We start from the raw sequence: 22142 nt of genomic DNA, 5'->3' as shown, positions 1-22142 counted from the left end.
GCAGTTTGTTGAAAACGGACCAATCCTGCAAACTTTGGAAGCCAACCTTAACCAATGAGGATGGAATATGGGAAATCGGACAGATCAGGGTTGATCACATGACTATAGAGATACTGTGTACTGATTTGCATGACGTTTGGTTAAAAACTGTAGGAGTAATGTGAAAAAATGGGTTTTGCACAAATCGGCCTCCTGGTGGCGCTATAACAGGCCCATGTGAAAACTTTGAGGCAGAGGTTCTGAATTGGCATCCAGGGAGTGTGTGTGCACAGTTTCGCAGCGACCGGGCCAACGGTGCCGGAGATTTGGTGGTAACACACGGACACACGGACACACGGACACACACACGGACGGAGGGTAAAACATACTCTCTCGCCATGCCTTTCGGCCTGGCGGAGACAATAAAGCTTCATATCTTTTTAACAAGTCAACCTTTTTTAACAACAATCCTGGTCATTCCTCTGTATGACAGGATCATCCTGTAGCTGTGCATTTATATGATGTAAATATGATATTTCATCTTACGGTTTTATCGCACTGAAAGGGTTAATTAATATGTAGACAGAGATTGTTATCGGCTTAAGACACATCCTGGATCAATAGCGCGCTGCCCTCTTCAGTAATTGACACCATGTGGGAAGCTTGCACACATTCAAATATTGTATTTCTTCAACTTACATTTTATATCATACATGATCATTGTAAGAACACTGATTTATTTTATATCTTTATTCATGTCATTTCTTCATCACACGATCACTGAGAACTGTAACAGTAAAATGTGTCTATTTTCCCTCACTGGTTATTATTTATTTACTTACTCTCTGATGCAAATGATGTAATAACATCATTTTAGGGAAACAGGACTGTTTCATTGTTATTGTCTTTCTTGGACTAATCCAGCTGGGTGTGGTTTTAACACCATCTTCACATTAAATAATCCTCACACTTCCCTCTCCTGGGTGTAACTTCAAGTCTATATGCTGACGTTCTCTTTTATTTGCAAACTTTGTTTGCTCTCTCTCTTTATTAAAAAAAAAATCTTCTTACAGTTGTATTATTATTGTTGTTATTATTATTATTATCACATATATGCTGCTGGGTTGTCTGTAAGGAAGGCAAACTAAAATAAGTTTTAGTCTCATATAGGCCACAAGATGTAACAATAAAGTATAAACTTGATCCTTTAAGAGCGGTAGTGGTAAAAGTACTCACATGTTTTACTTAAGTAAAAGTATCAATAGCCTACTGCAATCTAGAAACACTCTGTTACAAGTAAAAGTCGGTTAATCAAAATGTTCTCTCTCACAATCTCTCTCTCTCTCTCTCTCTCTCTGTCTGTGTGAGTGAACTCGAACTTGATTTACAGGAATCAGGTCTCAGTACATGTTGACACTGGAGGCTGATGCATACGCATGTCTGGACTCGTTTCTTGTACGACACACCGTCTGGTAAGTTAGGCTACTAATCCTTAAAAATCAAATCAAGTTAACATGTGTTTATATATTATAATAATAATAACACATTGATACTGAGTTTGTGTGTATGACAGTTCATGTGAGTTTATGCGAGTGCATGTGAAAACTGGTTAAAACCAACCTGTAGCGTAATCTATGGGAAGTGAGTCTGCACTCTGTACAACTGTATGTGTCTATGTGTGAATGTAAGTGTCTGTGTGGAGGAGAGAAGAAACGAACAACAGATATGTTTAGAATGTGACGTGTCTGTGTGAAAAAAGAATGTGTATGCATATGATTTATGCAATACATTGAATTTTCCTAAACCTTAAATTCTAAACTAAATTAAATTAATCATATTGCATTCAAAGCTGCTGGTTCAGACAAGCAGTTGGTTTTTGAGATGCAGCCGTCTAAGGCAGACAGGAAGTTTGTGGTTTCCTCACGACCAGCGTTCCTCATACGTAGAGTGGGTGAAAAGCGAGGTCAAGAGGGGAACCTGTTTCCTTTGCATCAAGATAAAGTTGACTGAGACAGTGACAACAATTTCTAAAGTTCATTTAAAAAGAAAGAAGTGTCTCATATCGGGTGATGTTGGCCGGTTTAGTTTGCCTGACCATGCTTAGGTTGTAGTCTGAACACACTTATCAGCTGGGCCGCCCCAGGCAATGGGCTCATATCCTAGCGATGGGTTGCCCACAAACTATACCCTTTGCATTTGGAGAATCGTCATCGCCCATCGGGCATTCCAAATATGGCCCACTTAGCTCTGATTATCGAATTTCTCAGGTAAGGGAGTTTCCTACATCCTAGGCTCCGGGTCAAATTCTCCGGGTTCTGTTCCCTCCGTGGTATACAGTACACATATATACATATACCCACATTTTACTGCCAACTATACACCAGGCCTTAGAGCCTGCTAGCATACCTGCAGTCTCTACTCCATAAAGCTCTTCCCCCTTAGTGCTGTACGACATCTGTCCGGGCCTTCCCTAATAGGGACTTAAAAGGGACCTGCCAAAGTAAAGCTGGGGTCTGAACAGAATGAAAAACCTGTTGGTTACCATTCCGTTAGACTGCTCTACTTCAGCAGGCCCGACGGCGTGCATGTATCAGGGAAATAATGATGATTTTACCTTGGGGGAAGGGGAGCAGTTAGGGGTTAGTATCATGCTCAGTGACCCCTCTACACCTTGCCAAGGCCCGGGAATCGAACCTGGGACCCCATGCCACTCAACTTTTGGCATGGTCTATCTTCAGGGAGTCCACCTCGGGACATATAATCGACCGGTCAGACAGAGCTCTGGTCATGGGATTCCCTTTAGCAGCCCGCAAAGGCTGCACCTTGTCTGTTGTTACCAGAAATGACCCACACTCATCCTTAGGTGAGGTCTTAGACTTTGACTTAGACTTAAAGAAAAGAAAAGAACCTCTAATGTACTCTGTCTGATACATAACTAAGTACATATAGACATTTAAAAGCACATGAGATCAACAAAAACAATAACATTAATGCAAATATTCTGTAACAGCAAACATGATATGATTTCCTCATATTTTTGGTCCTACTATAGGCCTATACGCCTATTGTTTTTTTCATGGCTACAAGCCCACCCACTTCTAGCACATTCATCGCATGCTCTTCTAATTGTCAAAGGTGTATACGTATGTCTACGGTACTAAGTTACCATTTGTGTAAAAGCCACAAATAGTGTAGTGTTGTAGCAAATAGCAATACTAACATATTTCTCAATGTATTTCTCTATATAACTATGCTAATTTATCATAATAATTTATTATTAATTAAATTAGTGAATTTTGCTTTTGCTCTCTTCATTCTTGGATTTGTAATCCAATTTATTTATCTATCTCTTGTTTTAATTTTGTTAAAAAATAATTATGAAACTATATTATTTCTATGTTATATTTGGTATTCAAATGGGCTAGCCAAGATCGGCAATCGCCTCGTGTAGGTATTACATGTCAGTATGGGCTTCTACCTTTATACACTCCATACAAAGGTTTAGTCAAATTTATATATTTTTTAATATAAATTATAAATAATTTGCCATATATTCTCGTATATATATATCATATATTCTCGTACAATTCCGCCTAAAAGCAATAACATTTGTTTTAAACTTAACCATCTTTGCTACCATTTCTGTAGTCCTACTAACTTACACACGGTTCCTGATACCGATTCCCAGAATTTAATTTAACTTAAATTGTAATTTTCTCTTAATTAGGTCTACTCTGTATTCTTTCATTTGTTGCCTGTTTGGCTGTGCATAAGTGTCTTAGTGTGAGTCGTTTCCTGCTGTGAGGGAGCAGTGAGGAGAGTGAAGCTGTCAGTGGCTAAAATGCACGCTGCCTGACGCAGGTCTCAAGTATGAACATATAGGTAATACATTTAAAAACATTGTTGAGTTTGTTGCCGTTCCTTAAGCAGGGCTACAACATGCAATCACTATGAGAATGTTCACAGAATGCGTTGTGACCTTTTGCATCCTGCATGACAAAACAGGCTTCTTGATTTAGCAACCTTCATGGTACACTATGTTGAAAAGGACCGTTACACCACAGGAAGCAGTGGTGTAACTTTAGAAACTGAAAAAGTTCTGTGTAAACTACGCACTGCTTAGCTTGAAATATCCATGTCTGTATCATGTACAGTATGCCTAAGTTACAATGGTGTTTATTCTATTCCTACTGCTGGATCATTAATGGTAAGCACATATTTCCTTTTGTTACTTACAGGATTACTTGGAATAACATATTGAAATGTTCTCTAAATGATCATTATTTTTATTATTATTACAATTATTATTATTATTATTATTATTATTATTATTATTATTATTATTACCCTTATTATTATTACCAATATCATTATTATATATTTTTTTAGAAATTAGTTTAAGACGACTACAACCGTCCTGCAAATGTCCTTACAAAATAACTCATATTAGGGACTAACTAAGCAATCGGCATAAAATACACTCTGGACTACAATTTTACGCAAGATGTCGCTTCCCACGTGTGCAATAATGTCCATATCTCAATATCTTTAAGTCACTCTTTGCGCAGATATGTGGATTATTACATTTTTCTTTTTCTTTTTTTGGGCAGTGTTACAAAAGGTTCTCCAGACAACAACGTTACAACAAAATGTTATTTTCAAATAATTGAACTTGAGCTTATTGAAAAGTACACCAATTATATGCTATTGCTATAAGTTTATATTTATAATAATACTGTATGGGAATCGGATCATTAACAAGGAATCGTTAAGACATTTTAATTGTAAAAAGCCTACTTGTTCGGAGCAATGCTTTTTATGTAACCTGAACATGAGTACTACGGTCGACCAGTACTACAACCTGGGTCTCCAGTACAGTCTTGTAACTGTACACCTGCTGATGTTATCCCTTTTATTTAATTTGGACCTAAAAAAAGGTTTCATATGCAGAAGCATAATGTCCTTGAAGTCACTTAAATTCTAATGCCAGCATACACCTATTCTAAACCAGAGGCGAAGCCAGCAGCTTCAGACCAACAGACTGGGACCATGACCCGATTGTTCCTCGCCGCTCCCGTTTGTATGCGAGAGCTGGCGAAAACTTCTGGGAACTCAGATTATGACCCGATAGACCTCAAGAGAGAGGTCAGGTTCTCGGGGTCGAGGCTCTCCCATGGGCAGCTAGGGACGGATTCGGAACAGGGGTGGGCTGGCCAGTCCCACCGGCTAATTGAGAACCAGTCCCTGCCACATATCTAACTGCCGGTTATTTTCTGCAGCTCTCTGCCTCATTCATACACTCAAAGCTGGCAAGGTTAACTTATAGGATAACAGTCAGCCGGTCAGCGGTGTTCTCTCTCTCACCCTCTCTACCATCGCGATCAAATACAGTGATGTGCATCTGCATCCCTGTTCAGATACTTTCCGTGTATATCACGGTTTGGACCTCATCAGAATGTCCTCCTTTTGAGGAGTCATCCTGGGCACTTTAATGAATTAGTGTAATTAAAAACAAATAATAATACATTTCATTTCAGTCAAATTAAACCATCAAATTAAATTGAGTTAAATGAGGATTTAATTATTATTATTATTTTAAACATAATCTAATCCAATAATCTTTACGACAATAATTTATGACAGGTTCCTTCCTATTTGAATCTGGTTTCTCTATTCTCGTCCTTCGTGGTTTTAAACCTTCATTTATACAGTCTATGTTTTAAACTGTCAATAGCGCTTTTTGCCCCGCTTTTACGAGTGATCTGCAGATCTCTTCCGGCACAGACACACCAATTGCCATCGGTGTGTCTGTGCGTGCGTGCGTGCTCACGAGAGAGAGAGAGAGAGAGAGAGAGAGAATTTACTTGAGTAAAAGTACAAAAGTATTGGCATCAAAATATATTTAAAGTAGCACATGTAAAAGTACTCATTATGCAGAAGGTCCCATTTCACAAGGTTTCCAATGTATAAATGTATACAAATCCTTTGTAAGTAAGTAAGTAAGTAAGTACATTTTATTTATAAAGCACATTTCAAAACAAGGTTACAAAGTGCTGTACAATGGAGCATGATTAAACAAAATTAACACGATAACAACAGAGTATAAAGGTATATAAATAGAGTAATAAAACAATACAACAAGGATTAAAACAAAGCAATTTGTCCATGAAAGTCAGGTACAACTTCATGGGTAAAAATGCTTACGGAACAAATGTGTTTTTAACATCCTCTTAAAACCTTCAACAGACTCTGCATTTTTTAGGGCCAATGGTAGGGCCACAGTGTGGGAGCAGCCACTGCAAAAGCCCGGTCACCCTTTGTTTTGAGGTTGGACTTAGGTATTTTAAGAAGGCCTTTGTCAGAAGACCTGAGGGATCTCACATTGTCCTTAGGGGGCAGTAGGTCCGAAATATAAGATGGGGCCAGTCCGTGTAATGCTTTATAAGTGGTTAAGATAATTTTAAAATCTATTCTGGACCTAATTGGTAGCCAGTGCAGTGCGGCTAACACCGGAGTTATGTGTGCTCTGCGGTTGGTGTTTGTGAGGATTCTGGCTGCTGTATTCTGAACTAGTTGAAGTCGGGATAATGATGAACGGCTCAGGGTGGTATATAGTCCGTTACAATAGTCGAGACGGGAGGAAACAAAAGCGTGCATGATTTTTTCCAGGTCTTGAGAAGTGAGCATTGATTTTATTTTTGCGATATTGCGTAGATGGTAGAAGCATGACTGGGTAACCTTTTTAATATGGAACTCAAAGTTCATTTGATTGTCAAAGAAGACACCTAGGTTCTTTGCAGACTGTTTGACATTAGTTGCCAGGGGACCAAGGGACAGACAAATTGCATTTGAGCTAATCTCAGGGCCTATGATGAGGATTTCATTGAAAGTTGCAGATCTACAAGCTCACAATGCGTGGCAAAGCGACACATTGTGAGCTTGTAGATGGGATATTTTAAAATTGCCAAAGTATAGGTCCGAAGTGATTTCTTAAAACAGCAATTTTTTTATATAATGGTGTAGTGTTAATAGAATAGATAGATTTTGACATGTTGATGTCAAAATCTATGTTAAGCTTAAAAAGCAATAAAAGCAATTTTAAGCTCTGTTTGAGCAGCAATGAGTGTTTTTCTGTGTATTTTAATAATAACAACACATTTCTATACGTTTTACGTATTTTAAGGGACTACTTATCGACTACTACTAATCGATCGGTGTGTGTGTGTGTGTGTGTGTGTGTGTGTGTGTGTGTGTGTGTGTGTGTGTGTGTGTGTGTGTGTGTGTGTGTGTGTGTGTGTGTGTGTGTGTGTAGAGCAGTTGAAGCAGGAGAGGTGTTAACCTGGATGACGTTTGTCTTGTCAGGTGTGTATATTATATATTATTTGTAGAGTGTTGCATTATCACACATTTATAGTAAAGTCTGCTCTGCTCTTTTTACTTCCTCAATGGAGAGAGAGGAGTTGAAGTGTCAGAGGTATTAACCTGGATGACGTTTGTCTTTATTCTATTAATATCACATACAGAGAGAATGAACAGAGATCAACCCCAAAGAGATCCTGGGCCGGCCTCTTTATAACACAAGCACAACGCAAGTCTTCACTGGTTAGTGTAAGTAAGTCTTCACTTAATTACACTTATAGGGATCTCCATAGAGTAGAGTGAGCTAATCTGCTGTTAGGAAGGCTGAGGCCGAAACACGTTAGCCCAGGGGTCTTCAACAGGGGGTCCGGGACCCCTAGGGGGTCCTCAGAGCTACTACAGGGGGTTCGCCAAATCTTTGTGTGATAGGATTATTTTTTTTTACATTAACCACTTGAACCCTAGAATTCCTTTTCTGAGGGGAACATTAGCCAAAAATAGCTGATCTACAAGCTCTCAACGCCTCGTGCTGCGAGGCGTTGTGAGCTTGTAGATCGGCTATTTTTGGTAAAGAGGCTATAGGTGTAGAGGGAAAAAAGAGCAGACTAAGTAAAACAAATCCTTTAATCTGAAACACAATTTTATACAATATAGAGTAGGGGGTCCCTGCTTCATCTCTCTCTCAGCTAGGGGGTCCTTGGCCTGAAAACATTGAAGACCCCTGCGTTAGCCTAATAAAAATAATGCACAATTGAGCCTCTGTCTTGCATCCCTTTATTTTGGGTTGCCATCATTTCCACCTTGGTGTGGTTCCTTTCTTTAACTGGGCTAAAACAGTGTTTCCATTGTTATTGTGAGCCGAAAGTGATATTACTAACAATAATGTAATCACAATCAATTTTATTTTATTTATTATAATTTGTTGGATGCCCACTCTTTGACTCTGAATATCATGTTTTATTCTATGGAGATCATTAAGTACATCAAGTGTATTATATGAAAGGCAGAGTCTACGGTCTCAACGTTAGAGACAGAGACAAGTGTAGATATTGGGACTAGGTCTGTGTGTGTGTGTGTGTGTGTGTGTGTGTGTGTGTGTGTGTGTGTGTGTGTGTGTGTGTGTGTGTGTGTGTGTGTGTGTGTGTGTGTCTTCATATCTGTCATTACTGTCATACCTGAGTGTTTTCTCTCGGTGTGTGTGAACTTGAAGTACTTGATTTACAGGCATCACGTGTCAGTATATGTTGACACTGGAGGCCGATGCATATGTCTTGACACGCCATCTGTGTGTCTGTGTGAGAGAGAGAGAGAGAGAGAGAGAGAGAGAGAGATTTTTCAAAATAAGATAGTCATAGTCATATTTCATAAATTCATGAATACTGTAGTGTATACAATACAAATACAGAATAAATACATGGTGGTATACTTTTATGACTATAATTGTACTTCACTATCAACTGCAACACATGACTTGTGATATCATCGGTTCACCATCTCACCAATCATTACAATTTACAATTTAGGCATTTAGCAGACGCTCTTAATCCAGAGCGATTTACAGTGAGCAAGGACAACACAAGGTAATACATCCAGGGGTCATCACCATGCCAGCTTGTGATGGACATTTTTGCCACAGACATACAAAAGAAATGATCAATAACTTTACCAGAAATACATAATGAATTCCTAAGTCTTAGACCTTGCATAGTTGTGATGTAAGGCATGCTGATGGAACAATGAAAAAATAAAGATTGGAGTAAAAATCATCATACTGTACGTACATGATGAGTGATTAGATAAGGATAAAGGGCTTGACAGGATTTAAAGGAATGCAGTGTCACAGCTAATGTCATGCAAGGACTCTTAACTTTGATCAGAGAAAGCAAATGTACTGTATAAGCTGGAGGTCTGATGTTGATTGTGGACCCCAGGCTGTGGATCAAGGGTTTCCACTGATTATGATTGTGAAATATTAGTGAAATCGATTGTGAAATAGCAGATCTACAAGCTCACAGCAATGTGTCGCATCACTTGTAGATCGGCTATTTTCAAATCGCCAAAGTTTAAATAGGGCTGAAGTGGTTCATGTGTGTTTTGTATTAATAATACAAATCTACAAAGTAACTAGTAAAGTTTTCAAATATTTGTAGTGGAGTAAACGTACCATATTTGCCCCTGAGATGTAGTGGAGTAGAAGTAAAAGTATTGGAAATTGGAAATACTCAAGTAAAGTACAAATACCACAGAATTGTACTTATTTAAGTAAATGTACTTAGTTACTTTCCACCACTGATCAGCGGTGCTGCTGAACCATTCGCCAATCGAATGTACGTATAATGTATAGTGACGTGGGCTACTGTCTTTGGTCTGTCCATTGTATTGTGACTGGCAATTTGCGTCCTTCAGAACAATTATCTTGCAGCTTGCTTGGCACAGTAAGTGCAAGTATAGTATGTGCTTAATGATAGGATATCAGCTATTTTGTGAATTTGTGTCCTTCAGAACAATTATCTTGCAGCTTGCTGGGCACAGTAAGTGCAAGTATAGTATGTGCTTAATGATAGGATATCAGCTATTTTGTGAATTTGTGTCCTTCAGAACAATTATCTTGCAGCTTGCTTGGCACAGTAAGTGCAAGTATAGTATGTGCTTAATGATAGGATATCAGCCATTTTGTGAATTTTAAAATGATTTTATCAGAGTGCTTCACACCCCACATCAGCTGAGACGCTAGCCGCGCCATAGCCTTATATTAAGATTGTCATAATGTATTTTATCGATTCTGGCTCTGGCATTTGTGTGACTGTCTTGGACACTTCCTCAAATCGTTTTTGGAGTTCCATGTTTATGGCTGTTTTCACACGTAACAAACACGTAACTCCAAACACTAGTTGGGGAAGTGTCCAAGGCTAGCTACGCCCCTATTTATGGCCATCATATGGTTAATGATTACAGTGTTCTTCATATATAGGAATGACATCTCAGTGCATGTTGAGGAGGATGAAGATTAGACACTGAACTTGTTTCTTCTACAACACACCTTGTTGGCAAGTAAAACGGTAAGCAGTGATCTTTCAGTATAATTAGAAATCAAGTTACAGATGTGTTTTATAGGTAGACTACATGATTATAGTAAATAATGGATGTACAGTTAACTTTAAAGTATAGTCACTCCAGCAACGGACTGATCTGGCAAATGGTACCGGAGCGTCAGGTCTCAATCGCAGACTCTGTTTCTGTCCCCAGGCCATATGATGTCTGAACTTTAAAAAAGTGATATAAACTGTAACAGGTTTACATTTTACAGATGTGGACTGTGCAGATTCCATTCACATTGTATTGCCATTTCTGATCATACTGCATATTAGATTGTTAACTTTACTACCACCACTGCAGACATTTAATTGACTGCACTATTTGTTTTTATAGAGAAAACAATCTAAATCTTTATACCCACTTGAGATGGGGATCTAGATCGTACAGTTAACTTTAAAGTATAGTCACTCCAGCAACGGACTGATCTGGCAAATGGTACCGGAGCGTCAGGTCTCAATCAAGCAGAATCGGTTTCTGTCCCCAGGCCATAGGACGTCTGAACTTTTAAAAAGTGATATAATCTGTAACAGGTTTACATTTTACAGATGTGGACTGTGCAGATTCCATTCACATTGTTTTGCGATATCTGATCATGCTGCACATTAGAGATTGTTAACTTTACAGCCACCACTGCAGACATTTAACTGACTGTGCTAAATTTTATACATAGCACATTGTTTTAATTTTTGCAAAGATACAAATCTGCATCTTTATACCCACTAGTGAGATGGGTATAAAGGATGGTTCGCCAGGTACAGACACTAATAGCTGTGTGGGGCTCTAGATGGTTCACCAGGTTCAATAAAACCCCACCTGTAAATATCAAACCGTCCATTATTCAGAGGGCATCGTTTTTTAGGTGTATTGTGAAATGTTTTGATTCTGGTAATGATGTTAGTGGTTACTGTCAGACAGTAGGGCCATATCCAGGATTTATAAATAACTGAGGTCATGAATCCTAGCCCCCTCAATGCATTTTGAAAGCCACAATGATCACTGAGTACAGTTGGTCCCAAGTTAAGTGATATTTTTTGGTCAAAACAAAAAAGTTTTGTTAAAAGGTTAAAGACGGGGTGCCGTGATCCCCCCCCCCCCCCCCCCCCCCCCCCCTAAAACACACTGGTGGTGTCACTATGAGTTGGTTATTATCCATATATGGAGTCCTAATGTCAGTGATCAAGCCCAAAAATGGAAACTATAATGTCAGACTTCGATATATCAGTGAGCTCCATGTATGGAGTTCCAGGTACAGCATTTTGTGACGTGGTCTGACTCACAGTGGTAACCACAACAACAACAGTAGGACGCCCAAATATTTAGTGGGTAACTATGGTGAGTGACCTATCCAGCAATTGTATGGACAGTTACACTCCTGTGCTTCTGCCTGCACAACAGGTCTCTGGATAATGGATAATGCATCTGCATTCTATGACTGAGGAATGTCTTGTACTGAATCTCGTACTAAATCTCATACTGATGCTCATTTACTTAGATCTAATAGAGTGACACATTACTGGTGAGATATTACAGCCCCTAACACAGCTTCTCCTGACATTATCTGAATAATGTGCAACACACACATTCCACTTATAAAAAAATACAATAAAAATAAATGACATTACCAGGACCAGCCTGTGCTGTTACAATATTACGTTACTACATGAGTGTTATACTAAATTAAAGGTAGGGTAAGTGATATTTTTTGGTTAAAACAAAAAGTATTTTGTTAAAAGGTTAAAGCACTATATTCTGATAGTAATCATTGCTATAGAGTGTTTGTTCAGTAACAGGAGTCTCCCCGTCTCTCCAGCTCTTTAATAAACAGAAAATACATTTTCCGGTAGGTGTCAAAATCTCAGCCAATCAGGAGAAAGTACCCATTTTTAAGCTTCATTTTTATAGTGTTCCAGTTCCAACTTTGCCTGCTAATTTCTTAGTGTCATCACTTCCAATTTCACTTGTTTAATCTATATCCTGATTGAGTTCTCTATCCTGATTGGACAAAATTGGAAATTAAACTGAAACTGAAACGAAAATGCATTTTCTGTTTAATAAAGAGCTGGAGAGACAAGGAGACTCCTTTTACTGAACAAACACTCTATAGCAATGAGTACTATCAGAATATAGAGCTATTTAACACTTATTTTAACCAAAGAAAATCACTTACCCTAGCTTTAACTACAACTGCCTGTCTGTGAACAGCTAATCTCAGGCACCACTGGCCCGATCAGCGTGAAACTTTTCAAGCCCGCTCCTAGGAGGCCAAATAACCTAATTTGCAAGAACATTTTTTACAGCGGCCTGTTATAGCGCCACCATGAGACAGATTTTTGCTTAACTCATTTTGAGTCCAAACCAATTGCTGTTAAACTTTGCACACACATTACCACCAAGGCTAGGCCAAGGCCACCCTACATCTTTCCAATTGGCCTCATGGCGGTTCTATAACAGGTCACAACACAGCCCGGGGTAGACAACCCGGCCTGGCAGGGGATCTGCACTCAGAGGAGTGCACTTTACTATTTGTGACTTATTTTGCTGTTTTACAGTTCAAACAACAGCTGTAGACAAGATGGCCAGTAAAACCTCAGCTTCCATCAGAGGTGAGTTCTATTAAAACAAACTAAACCAACAAACTGATATGGGATTAGTCATATATGTGAGCTTCATGATTTTTTTTGGTATTTATTTTTCCAACCAGGGAAGAACAATGACCTGCCAGAAGTGAGAATTGTTCTGCTTGGGGGTGGACCTGGAACTGGTCCCAGTGGAAAGAGTTCAGTGGGAAACATCATCCTGGGCAGAGATGTCTTTGAAACAAATAGAAGAACATCTAAGTGTGTCAAGGGACAAGAGAAAGTATTGGGAAGACAAGTCACTGTGGTCGACACTCCAGGGTGGAGGTCTTCTATACCCCTAGATCTGACCCCAAAAGTGACTCAGTTAGAAATCCAACAGTGTGTGTATCTGTGTCCCCCAGGACCTCATGTCTTTGTCCTGATGATGCCATTGGGCACCACCTATATAGGAACAGGGATGTCAGTAGAGGAGCATGTACGTTGTCTCCTCAGTGACCAAGTGTGGAAACATACTATTGTGGTGTTCACTGTAACTGATAAAACCAAAATGAGAACTGATCTCATTGAATCTGACCCTGAATTAAGATATCTTACTAAGAAATGTGAAGGCCGCTTCCATGTTCTTAACATTACTGACAGAGGAGATGGAAGTCAGGTCACAGAGCTGCTGGAAAAGATAGAGCAGGTGGTGACTTGTAATGGTTGTCACTATGAGACAGAAAAAGATGTCTCAGAGGAACTGAAGAAGATGAAGATCAGAAGAAGAGCAGAACAAAGGAGGGCAGACACTCAGAAACAAACAACTGGACTTCCAAAAGATATTGGTAGGTTTTGTATTACTTTGTTAAGATATTTAACAAAGTCGCCCCCTCCATCTGTTTGTCTGTGAGCAGCTGATCTCAGGCACTGCTGGACCGATTGACACAAAACTTTGCACACATACTCCCAGTAGACTGGAGTAGAAGAAAACATTTCAAATGCAAGCCCCATCCAGTTATGCATTACCCGTTGTACCCATTGTCATGCACCCGTTGTGCCTATCTGTCTGTCTGTGTCCTTTTTATGCCCATAAATGAAGTTCTGTGTGAGACATGAAATTTGGAGCCCAGGCCTGTCTATGATGTCAGTGTGGCGTCATGATGACATCTGGCTACTTTGTAACCGGAACGCTCGCCCCAAAACACAATCGCCTCCCTTTTTTTCATGATTCGCTCGCCCCCATCGGTTCTTGTATTCTTGTATTTGTTTTACTGTGGTTAAGGTTAGGAATAATACGTTTAGGGTTAGGCATAGTTTTACTGAGATTAAGTTTAGGAATAAGGGTAGGTTTAGGCATAATTTGACTGAGGTTAAGTTTAGGAATAAGGGTAGGTTTAGGCATATTTTTACTGAGGTTACATTTTGAAATACCTGGTGGCGACCGTTCAAATCCGGTCACCGGATTTGACCCGGGACGAATATATTAGTTTTTTTCAATATTTTTGGGAGATCCGCTGATCCGACCGCATTTCCACTTGGTGCATCGCTCCCTCTGGTCCTCAGTGTTATGGGCTTGACCATAAATGGGCATATCGGACGGTGGTTCTGGACAGCCGAATCTCTATACTTATATTACTTTATGGGCATATCTTGACACCAGGCACGCCCTCGGGTCCCCGGCGATGCACATGCCGAGTTTGAAGTCTATCAGTGGGACCGTTCTCGAAATACTTGAACTACAGACGCACATACAGATGGACGGACGGACAAACAGACATTCTGAGCATTTATAGTAGCATAATACATACAAAACTGTGATACTGGAGTAAATTAAGTTGTGTATATATAGCAATGCAACCTGTTAAAACAGGTCGGTGTATACAGAATATGCACTGTATTGGAGTAGAAGTAAACCACCGTGTACACCACCGAGAATACAGTCAGCTCCCAAACAGCTTTCCCTTTTGCCATAGGAAGCTCCACAAATGCTAACAGTTGCAAACTCTATTTCCCCCTAGCCTGGGATCAACTCCTTTTTCGTTTTTTTGATCCGGTCTAGAGTGCCAATCTACAATCTCACAATATCACACAACACACAACAGTTTGAGCTTGTAGATCTGCTATTTTATGATAACAGCATAACCTGGACATTGTGGCTTTGTTTTCTCTGACAGAAGTGACTGGCCTCAAGATTCTGTTGTTGGGATGTTGGTTGTCTGGAAAGAGTTCAGCAGGAAACACCATTCTGGGAGATGAGAGAAGCGTTTTTAAAGTTAATCGAGGTCAGAGCAGGTCAGTGCAGTCTGAGGTAAGACAAGGTGAAGTAGCAGGGAGACATCTGACAGTGGTGGACTCACCAGGCTGGTGGTACAATAGTCCACTACAGGACACTTCACAGATGGACAAACTGGAGATCCAGAACAGTGTGTCTCACTGTCCTCCTGGACCAGATGCTGTTCTGCTGATTGTTCCTCTTCATGAAGCATTCACCAAAGCACAGAAAGTAGCAGTAGAAGAACACATGGCACTTCTAACAGAGAGCGTGTGGAGTTACACTTTAGTACTGTTCACGGTTGGAGACTATCTGGGAGACCTAAGCATTGAGCAGTACATTGAGGCTGAAGGGGAAGACCTCCACTGGCTTGTTGGCAAATGTGGGAACAGGTACCATGTCTTCAACAATCAGAAGAGGGATGACACACAGGTCACAGAGCTGCTGGAGAAGATAGACAAGATGGTGGCAGGCAACAGAGGTGGACACTATGAAGTTGATGGAGATGTTTCAGAGAAGCTGTCAGAGAGGAAGAGGAACATAGAGGAACATGTCCAGACATTCCTGAACAGGACACACAAACAAAGAACTGGCCTGAAAGCTCTATTTGAAGGTGATGTTTATAAACTCTGTCTGTCTGTCTCTCTGTCTGTCTGTCTGTCTGACTGTCTGTTTGTGTCCATATGTCTATTTTTAATAGATTAATACCTTAAGGGGTTAATTAATACAATTTCAACCTATTTGTATAATTGTTCACATGAGAGCAGTTTAATATCAGTTGGGCGAACCATTAGTTTCACTGTTTTGTTGTCAGTTAACGCAAAATTGTTTGTCCTGTCATAATTCAACTCAATTCAGAAACAAACAACTACACCAACACAAGATATTGGTATGTTTTGGTTTCTTCAAGAAAAAAAACTATTTTATGTTAATGTTCAGTTAATTTAACTACATTATTCAATGGTGTTTCAATCTGGGCATGTCATTATACTATAGGCAAAAAAATACAGTATTTTAACAATTTTGAAAAAATTAGCATCGCTTAAGTGAATTAATGTTGAGTTTGCTTTATGTTTGAGTCTACCAGATGTGAGCGTGATGTTGGTTGGTGGAGAGCAGTTTGACAGGAGCACAGCTGGAAATCTCATACTGCAGCAGAATGTGTTTAAAGAAACTCCCGGCAAGGTGAATATTATTATATTAATTTGATCTTATACTGAATGACCTCAAAGTAAACAATAAAGAGATCAATATGATGAGATAAAATGTTTAATGATAATGCAAACATATCTGCTGTCATGAATGTTTGAGCCATCATGTGTTGTAGATGTATGTTTTCAGATTTGTGTTCTGATAGTCAAGTATTAAAAAAAACATTCGTAGCAGCTGTATTTTGTGCATGGATTATGTGGGGGTATTTTATGATGTTCCAGTTGAGAATGAAAATAATACATTCAGTGAGATAATCTCTGTGAAGAATAGAAGGGTTTTGCTTAAAACCTCATAAGCATTGATTATTATGACTAACAAACTGCAATCCTCATATTCTAGGAGTTTAAAAACCAGCCTAAACTGACTGAATGTGTCAGACAAACGAAAAAAGTTGCTGAAAGAAATGTGAGTGTGGTGAACTGTCCAGACTGGCTGACTACACCTCCATCACAGAATATCAAAGACCTCCTTCTACACGGTGTGACTCTGAGTTCTCCTGGACCCCATGCTGTCCTGTTGAATGTTTCTGTCATGTCCAGTTTCTCTGAAGATAACAGGAGATCAGTGGAGGAACACATGGAGCTGCTGGGGGACAGAGTCTGGAGACACGCTCTGGTTCTGTTCACACAGGGATGGTGGCTGGGTGAGAGACATGTTGAAGCGTACATAGAGTCTGAAGGAGAAGCTCTGTGGTGGCTCCTTGAGAAATGTGGTTACAGATACCATGCTCTCCAGTGCTTGAACATGGACAGTTCAGAGGTAACAGAGCTGATGGAGAAAATAGAAGACATGGTGTGGAGGAACAAAGGACACTTTGAACCTCGAGCAGCCTGTCGGAAGACCTCGAGCAGCCTGTTGCACTGTCCTCCTAGTAGTGAGTGTCAGTTGATCAGCTAACAGACTTCAATGTGATCGTTCTTACAGTGACTTCTCTGAATGTAACATTTCTTCATCAGATTAACAGAAATGTGGATAACATTTAACACTAATAATAATGTTAAGTTACAGTTCTTTCTTGTATTATCTTCATTGTAAATGTCTTACTGTCTGTTGTCTTGTGTTCCAGTGAGTGGTGAAGATAAGGTTTCTGACTGGCTGCTGAAGAGAAATCCTGGACCAATAGCACCCTCTGCAGGATATGACACCATGGGTGAACACACACAGAGCCCTTCTCCTCAGAGCTGGCCCTCCTCTTCGTCACTGGACTCCGACTCAGCCATCGGTCCTGACAATGGGTGCCTTTTTCAGGGAACGCCATGCGACGTCCTCGGCAAGGAGGGGATCTAGGACGTGGATGGAACAACCACCGACGCGCACCAATCGGTGCAGAAGAGGCTTACGCAAACGAGTACTACACCAGGAGCAAAACATACACACAGTAATTAACTTTTCAACCAAACCCCTATCAGAACTGTGTACTACCGCTCTCAGCAAAGGCTTATCGTTTGCACCCACTTCCAACACGAATGACTTTGAGACACACATAGATTTGCATACATTGTTTCGCACATTGAGACTCAAAGAACTCTTTCATTCCAGTGCGACTGTGTCCCCAGTGACAGTCAATGGACTTGAAAATCCTAATATGAAATTGTCAATGAACTAGACGTGGCTCCACCCACTAACAATTCCATTGTATTGAAACCTACTCCATTCAGATATAGGAATGCCTCTCTCGATACTTAGTGTCGTTTAGTTGAGTTTGATGTACAGGCTGCCTTGAAGAGAAAAGGGAGTATAAAGGGTTTAACAATATGTCTAAGTCGGAAAGAGACGTATTAACTGAATTACAGAAAGACACCACCATTACAATTCGCCCGGCAGACAAAGGCAGGGCTATTATCATTCAAAATTGCTCTGATTACGATTTTGAAATAAAGAGACAATTAAATGATGGCACATTTTACAGAAAACTCCCGTCTGATCCCACTAATCACTTCAGGGCAACTGTACATGAGCAATTACAACTGTGGTTTGAAAATGGTGAAATAAGTAAAAGTGAATATGCATATCATGAAAAACGATTTTCCTGTCATTCCTGTTTTCTATACTTTGCCTAAGGTGCATACATCTCAGACAATTCCACTAGTGGGAAGACCAATAGTTAGTAGTATTGATTCTCTAACAACCAATGTTTCTACTTTTGTTGACTATTGCCTGAAACCATGGGTTTCTCTCCCCTCCTACAGGAGGGATTCAATTTTATTTATTAATTCGTTTATGGACTTACCCACCACAGAGTGTCTGTTGGTCACATTGGATGATAGCAGCCTTTACACCAACATCCCACACAGGGGTGGTGTAGAGGCTGTCAACTTTTTTTCTGAGGCAAAGAGATCCTCTTATCAAACCCAGCACAGCCTGTGTCACTGAGCTCACTAGTATTGACTACAAATTACTTTCTTTACAAAAATGACTTTTTCTTAAAAACTAAGGGGACAGCCATGGGTAGTACAACGGCCCCTAACTACACAAATGTACATAATAGGTTATTTTGAAAAACATTTTGTTCTAGACTCTACTGTGAATCCTCACTATTCCAATATTCTGTTATATCAGCGTTATATTGATGACCTGTTCATTCTATGGACGGGCACGGCAGAAACTCTAAAATTGTTTCAAGCTTATTTAAATTCGGCCATTGAAGATTTACAATTCACTATTGAGTTCAGTGACACAAGCATCAGTTCCTGGATGTGTTAGTCATACAAAATGACAACTCTATACAGAAGAACTGTATCGCAAACCCACTGATAGGAATACTCTATTACGAGTGGATAGTTTTCACCCCACACACTTGATTCGAGGTCTGCCCATCAGTCAGTTTCACAGGGCAAGTAGGGTTTGCAGCACTAACGCTAGCTATAATGCACAGGCTACTGATCTGACCAACAGATTCATAGAAAGAGGGTACTAACAGGAATGGGTTGATGTCGCTTTTGACCGTCTTAAAGCCATGATGCAAGAGGAATGCCTCATACCTAAAATTAGACCTCCAAAGGCAAATTCTCCCTTTGTGTCCCCAGGTACTCACCCATGGGGTTTGATTTAAAAAATAAATTGCAAAACACTGGCATATAATTCAATCAGACCCAAGACTCAACACTGTTTTTAAAGAAGCCCCAGCTGTGGACTTTAAATGCCCTCCCAATTTGAGGGACCAATTGGTGAGATCTTATACACCTCAGAAGCAAAGCACCTTTTTGGATAACATTCCCGATGGGAACTACATGTGCAGTAGTTGTGCCCAATGTGGCTTCACGGCCAAGTGTAAGACTTACACACATCCCCACAGTGGAAAAGATGTGAAGATCTGCGGTGTGTACCTTATTACCTTATAAGGTACCTTATTACCTTACAATGTGGTGTACCTTATTAAATGTCCCTGCGGCTTGGGGTACGTAGGAAAGACCAACAGACCCCTTCGCATCTGCGTCAGCGAGCACCACTCTAACATTAGATGTGGGGACGAAATAAATCCTGTGGCTCTGCACTTCAAACCGGCAGGCCATAGTATTAGCTCATTCCGTTATGTAGGCATTAAAAAGGTAGCACAGCCCCCCAGAGGAGGCAATCAGGAGCACCGCCTGCTACAACGAGAAATGTTTCATATTTACTCAATACTATGGCTCCTCATGGTCTGAACGAGGAATTCAACATCAAACCATTCCTGTAACACATATACTAGTCTTGTTTTTTTTTAATATTGCATTATTCCATATTGCATTCTTAATGTTTGTAATTGTATATATCTGACTGTGTTGACTCTCTGTATAAAGCTCAGGGAGCTTTAAATTGTAGACAGGTATTTCGTATATGGACACTTATTATGCATACAACATGTTTTCCTTTTTTCCTGATGGCCACATAGGAATAATAATGGCTTATCTATATAGATCTGTCAGAGATGTGAATTCCAAATAGGGGCGTTGTCCCCGGGTGCCTTCACTCAGTGATTTGTGAATTCTGCCAACTTTTGTCTCTTTATATACCTGTCTCTTCACTCAGCTCAGTAAACCTGACGAAGGCCACATCGGCCGAAACGTTGTCGTTTTTTTGACCGCTCTATTTACTAAATTGTGTTGGGAGCACCAAGACGGTGTGCGGACCTTTTCCTTTTGTTCACAGTTTATTTAGTCTGATCCAGCACCCGTCGAAATGTTTGGATGTGCGTGCACCTCCTAACCACCATGAGTGAAGCTCCCAGCCCTCGGATGAGTGTGAGAGATGAAGGTGTTTCATAGACAAAACTTTTTTAGTTTGGCATCAGTCATACACATTTTAATTTGTATTTCTTTCATTAAGGGAAATATTTGGTCATTCAAATTAAGTCTGCAAATGCATAGGAAGTACAATAAGTTAAAATAAACAATGCTCCACACATCTGTCAACTCATAGGAGACACCTCGTGGAACATTGCAAATCAGGCATATAAAGACAATAATTGCTAGACAAGATGAATTTATTTTGACATTTTGACATATGTTGATATTGAATATAGGCTTAAAAAGCAACAAAAGCAATTTTAAACTCTGTTTGAGCAGAGATTAGTGTTTCTCTGTGTATTACAATAATAACAACAACACATTTCTACAAGTTGGTTTATGTATGTTAAGGGACTACTTTACATGTCAGAACACACTATTGCAGGTGCTACTAGGTGCTGCGTATTGATCTGTATGTACAGTATGTGTGTCAAGTTGGATTTGACCAATAAAGAACCATAGAACTGAGTTCTCTTCTCCAGTGTTTTTGTTTATAATATAGTTGTATAAATAGGCCACGTACACAATAGTTTATATAAAATAGTTTAGGTTAAAGTTTGATTTTGACATGTTGATGTCAGCTAGTGACTAAATTTTTGCCATATTATATATTTGACTACTATACTATATTGACTACTTAAAGCGGCACTATGCAACTTATTTTTATTGAATAAAATGCAATTTTGTCCAATCTGTATGGTAGGGTATGTTAATACAATATAACATATATATAATCGAGGTGGTTGTATTTTGTCTCCCTGCTCTTCTATTGAGACATTTAGATCGTGTCAAAGGTCATGTCTCACCTAGACACAGGATCTGACACAAATTTTGACCTGTGGTCACGATTCAATGTATCCCCTGAGCAAGCAGGCAGACTTACAAACTAAGTGGTCAATGGTAAAAAAAAAAAAAACAGCACTTGCGCAAGAAACCGGGTTCAAACATTGCCAACATGGGCACAGAGGTGGGTGATCACTGGCACACTGGCATAAGTGTGAGAGAGGGTTTTTCTTTTCTTTTTTTCCCTTCTTTTTTTATGTAGTCAATTATTTTAAGTCCCCTCACATCTGTATGCAAATGATATCCTGCACATCATTTTATATTCATTGAAACTCTGAACTCTGACTGGGGAGGGAGTCTGAGAGATTGGTGGGTTATTGTTCTAAGTCTAATGATCATTATAATGTAAAATTAATAGTTCAAAAGAAGAAGAAACAATAACGGTTGCTATGTATATGAACAATCAAAATATGTTGGAAATATTGTATTTTTATGTGGTGTCATTATTAAACGTCAAAAAGGTTGCCGACCCCTGTATATCAACGGTAAAGGCCCGGTATAAAGGATAGACTATATCAGTGTTTATTTTTTATTTGACAGCAGTAATATCCAACTAGT

The 22142-nt window shown here is 39.6% G+C and overlaps 1 protein-coding gene across 1 annotated transcript; it reads left to right on the top strand.

The window, feature by feature from the left end:
* The first annotated feature begins 4054 nt into the window (after nt 1–4054).
* Nucleotides 4055–21209, top strand: LOC311059921 (GTPase IMAP family member 8-like). Its single transcript, XM_084078039.1, has 11 exons — nt 4055–4186; nt 7297–7341; nt 7503–7587; nt 10310–10397; nt 12984–13037; nt 13136–13837; nt 15167–15877; nt 16123–16153; nt 16344–16449; nt 16816–17350; nt 17543–21209. Exons 5-11 carry the CDS (start codon nt 13007–13009, stop codon nt 17761–17763), a joined length of 2337 nt encoding a protein of 778 aa, XP_083934165.1. The 5' UTR covers nt 4055–4186; nt 7297–7341; nt 7503–7587; nt 10310–10397; nt 12984–13006; the 3' UTR covers nt 17764–21209.
* The last annotated feature ends 933 nt before the right edge of the window (nt 21210–22142 follow it).

The sequence above is a fragment of the Gymnoscopelus microlampas genome (genome assembly GCF_963454915.1).
Source record: "Gymnoscopelus microlampas genome assembly, chromosome: 14".
In the NCBI taxonomy this organism is placed as follows: domain Eukaryota; kingdom Metazoa; phylum Chordata; class Actinopteri; order Myctophiformes; family Myctophidae; genus Gymnoscopelus; species Gymnoscopelus microlampas.
This window is presented reverse-complemented; position numbering and strand designations above follow the sequence as displayed.

What these genes read in the sequence shown, in the direction of transcription:
- LOC311059921 (XM_084078039.1), top strand. Translation starts at nt 13,007, where the DNA reads ATGGCCAGTAAAACCTCAGCTTCCATCAGAG. An exon ending in TGGACTTCCAAAAGATATTG is followed by an intron (nt 13,838 to 15,166) that starts GTAGGTTTTGTA and finishes TTTCTCTGACAG; the next exon opens with AAGTGACTGGCCTCAAGATT. An exon ending in GTTGCACTGTCCTCCTAGTA is followed by an intron (nt 17,351 to 17,542) that starts GTGAGTGTCAGT and finishes CTTGTGTTCCAG; the next exon opens with TGAGTGGTGAAGATAAGGTT.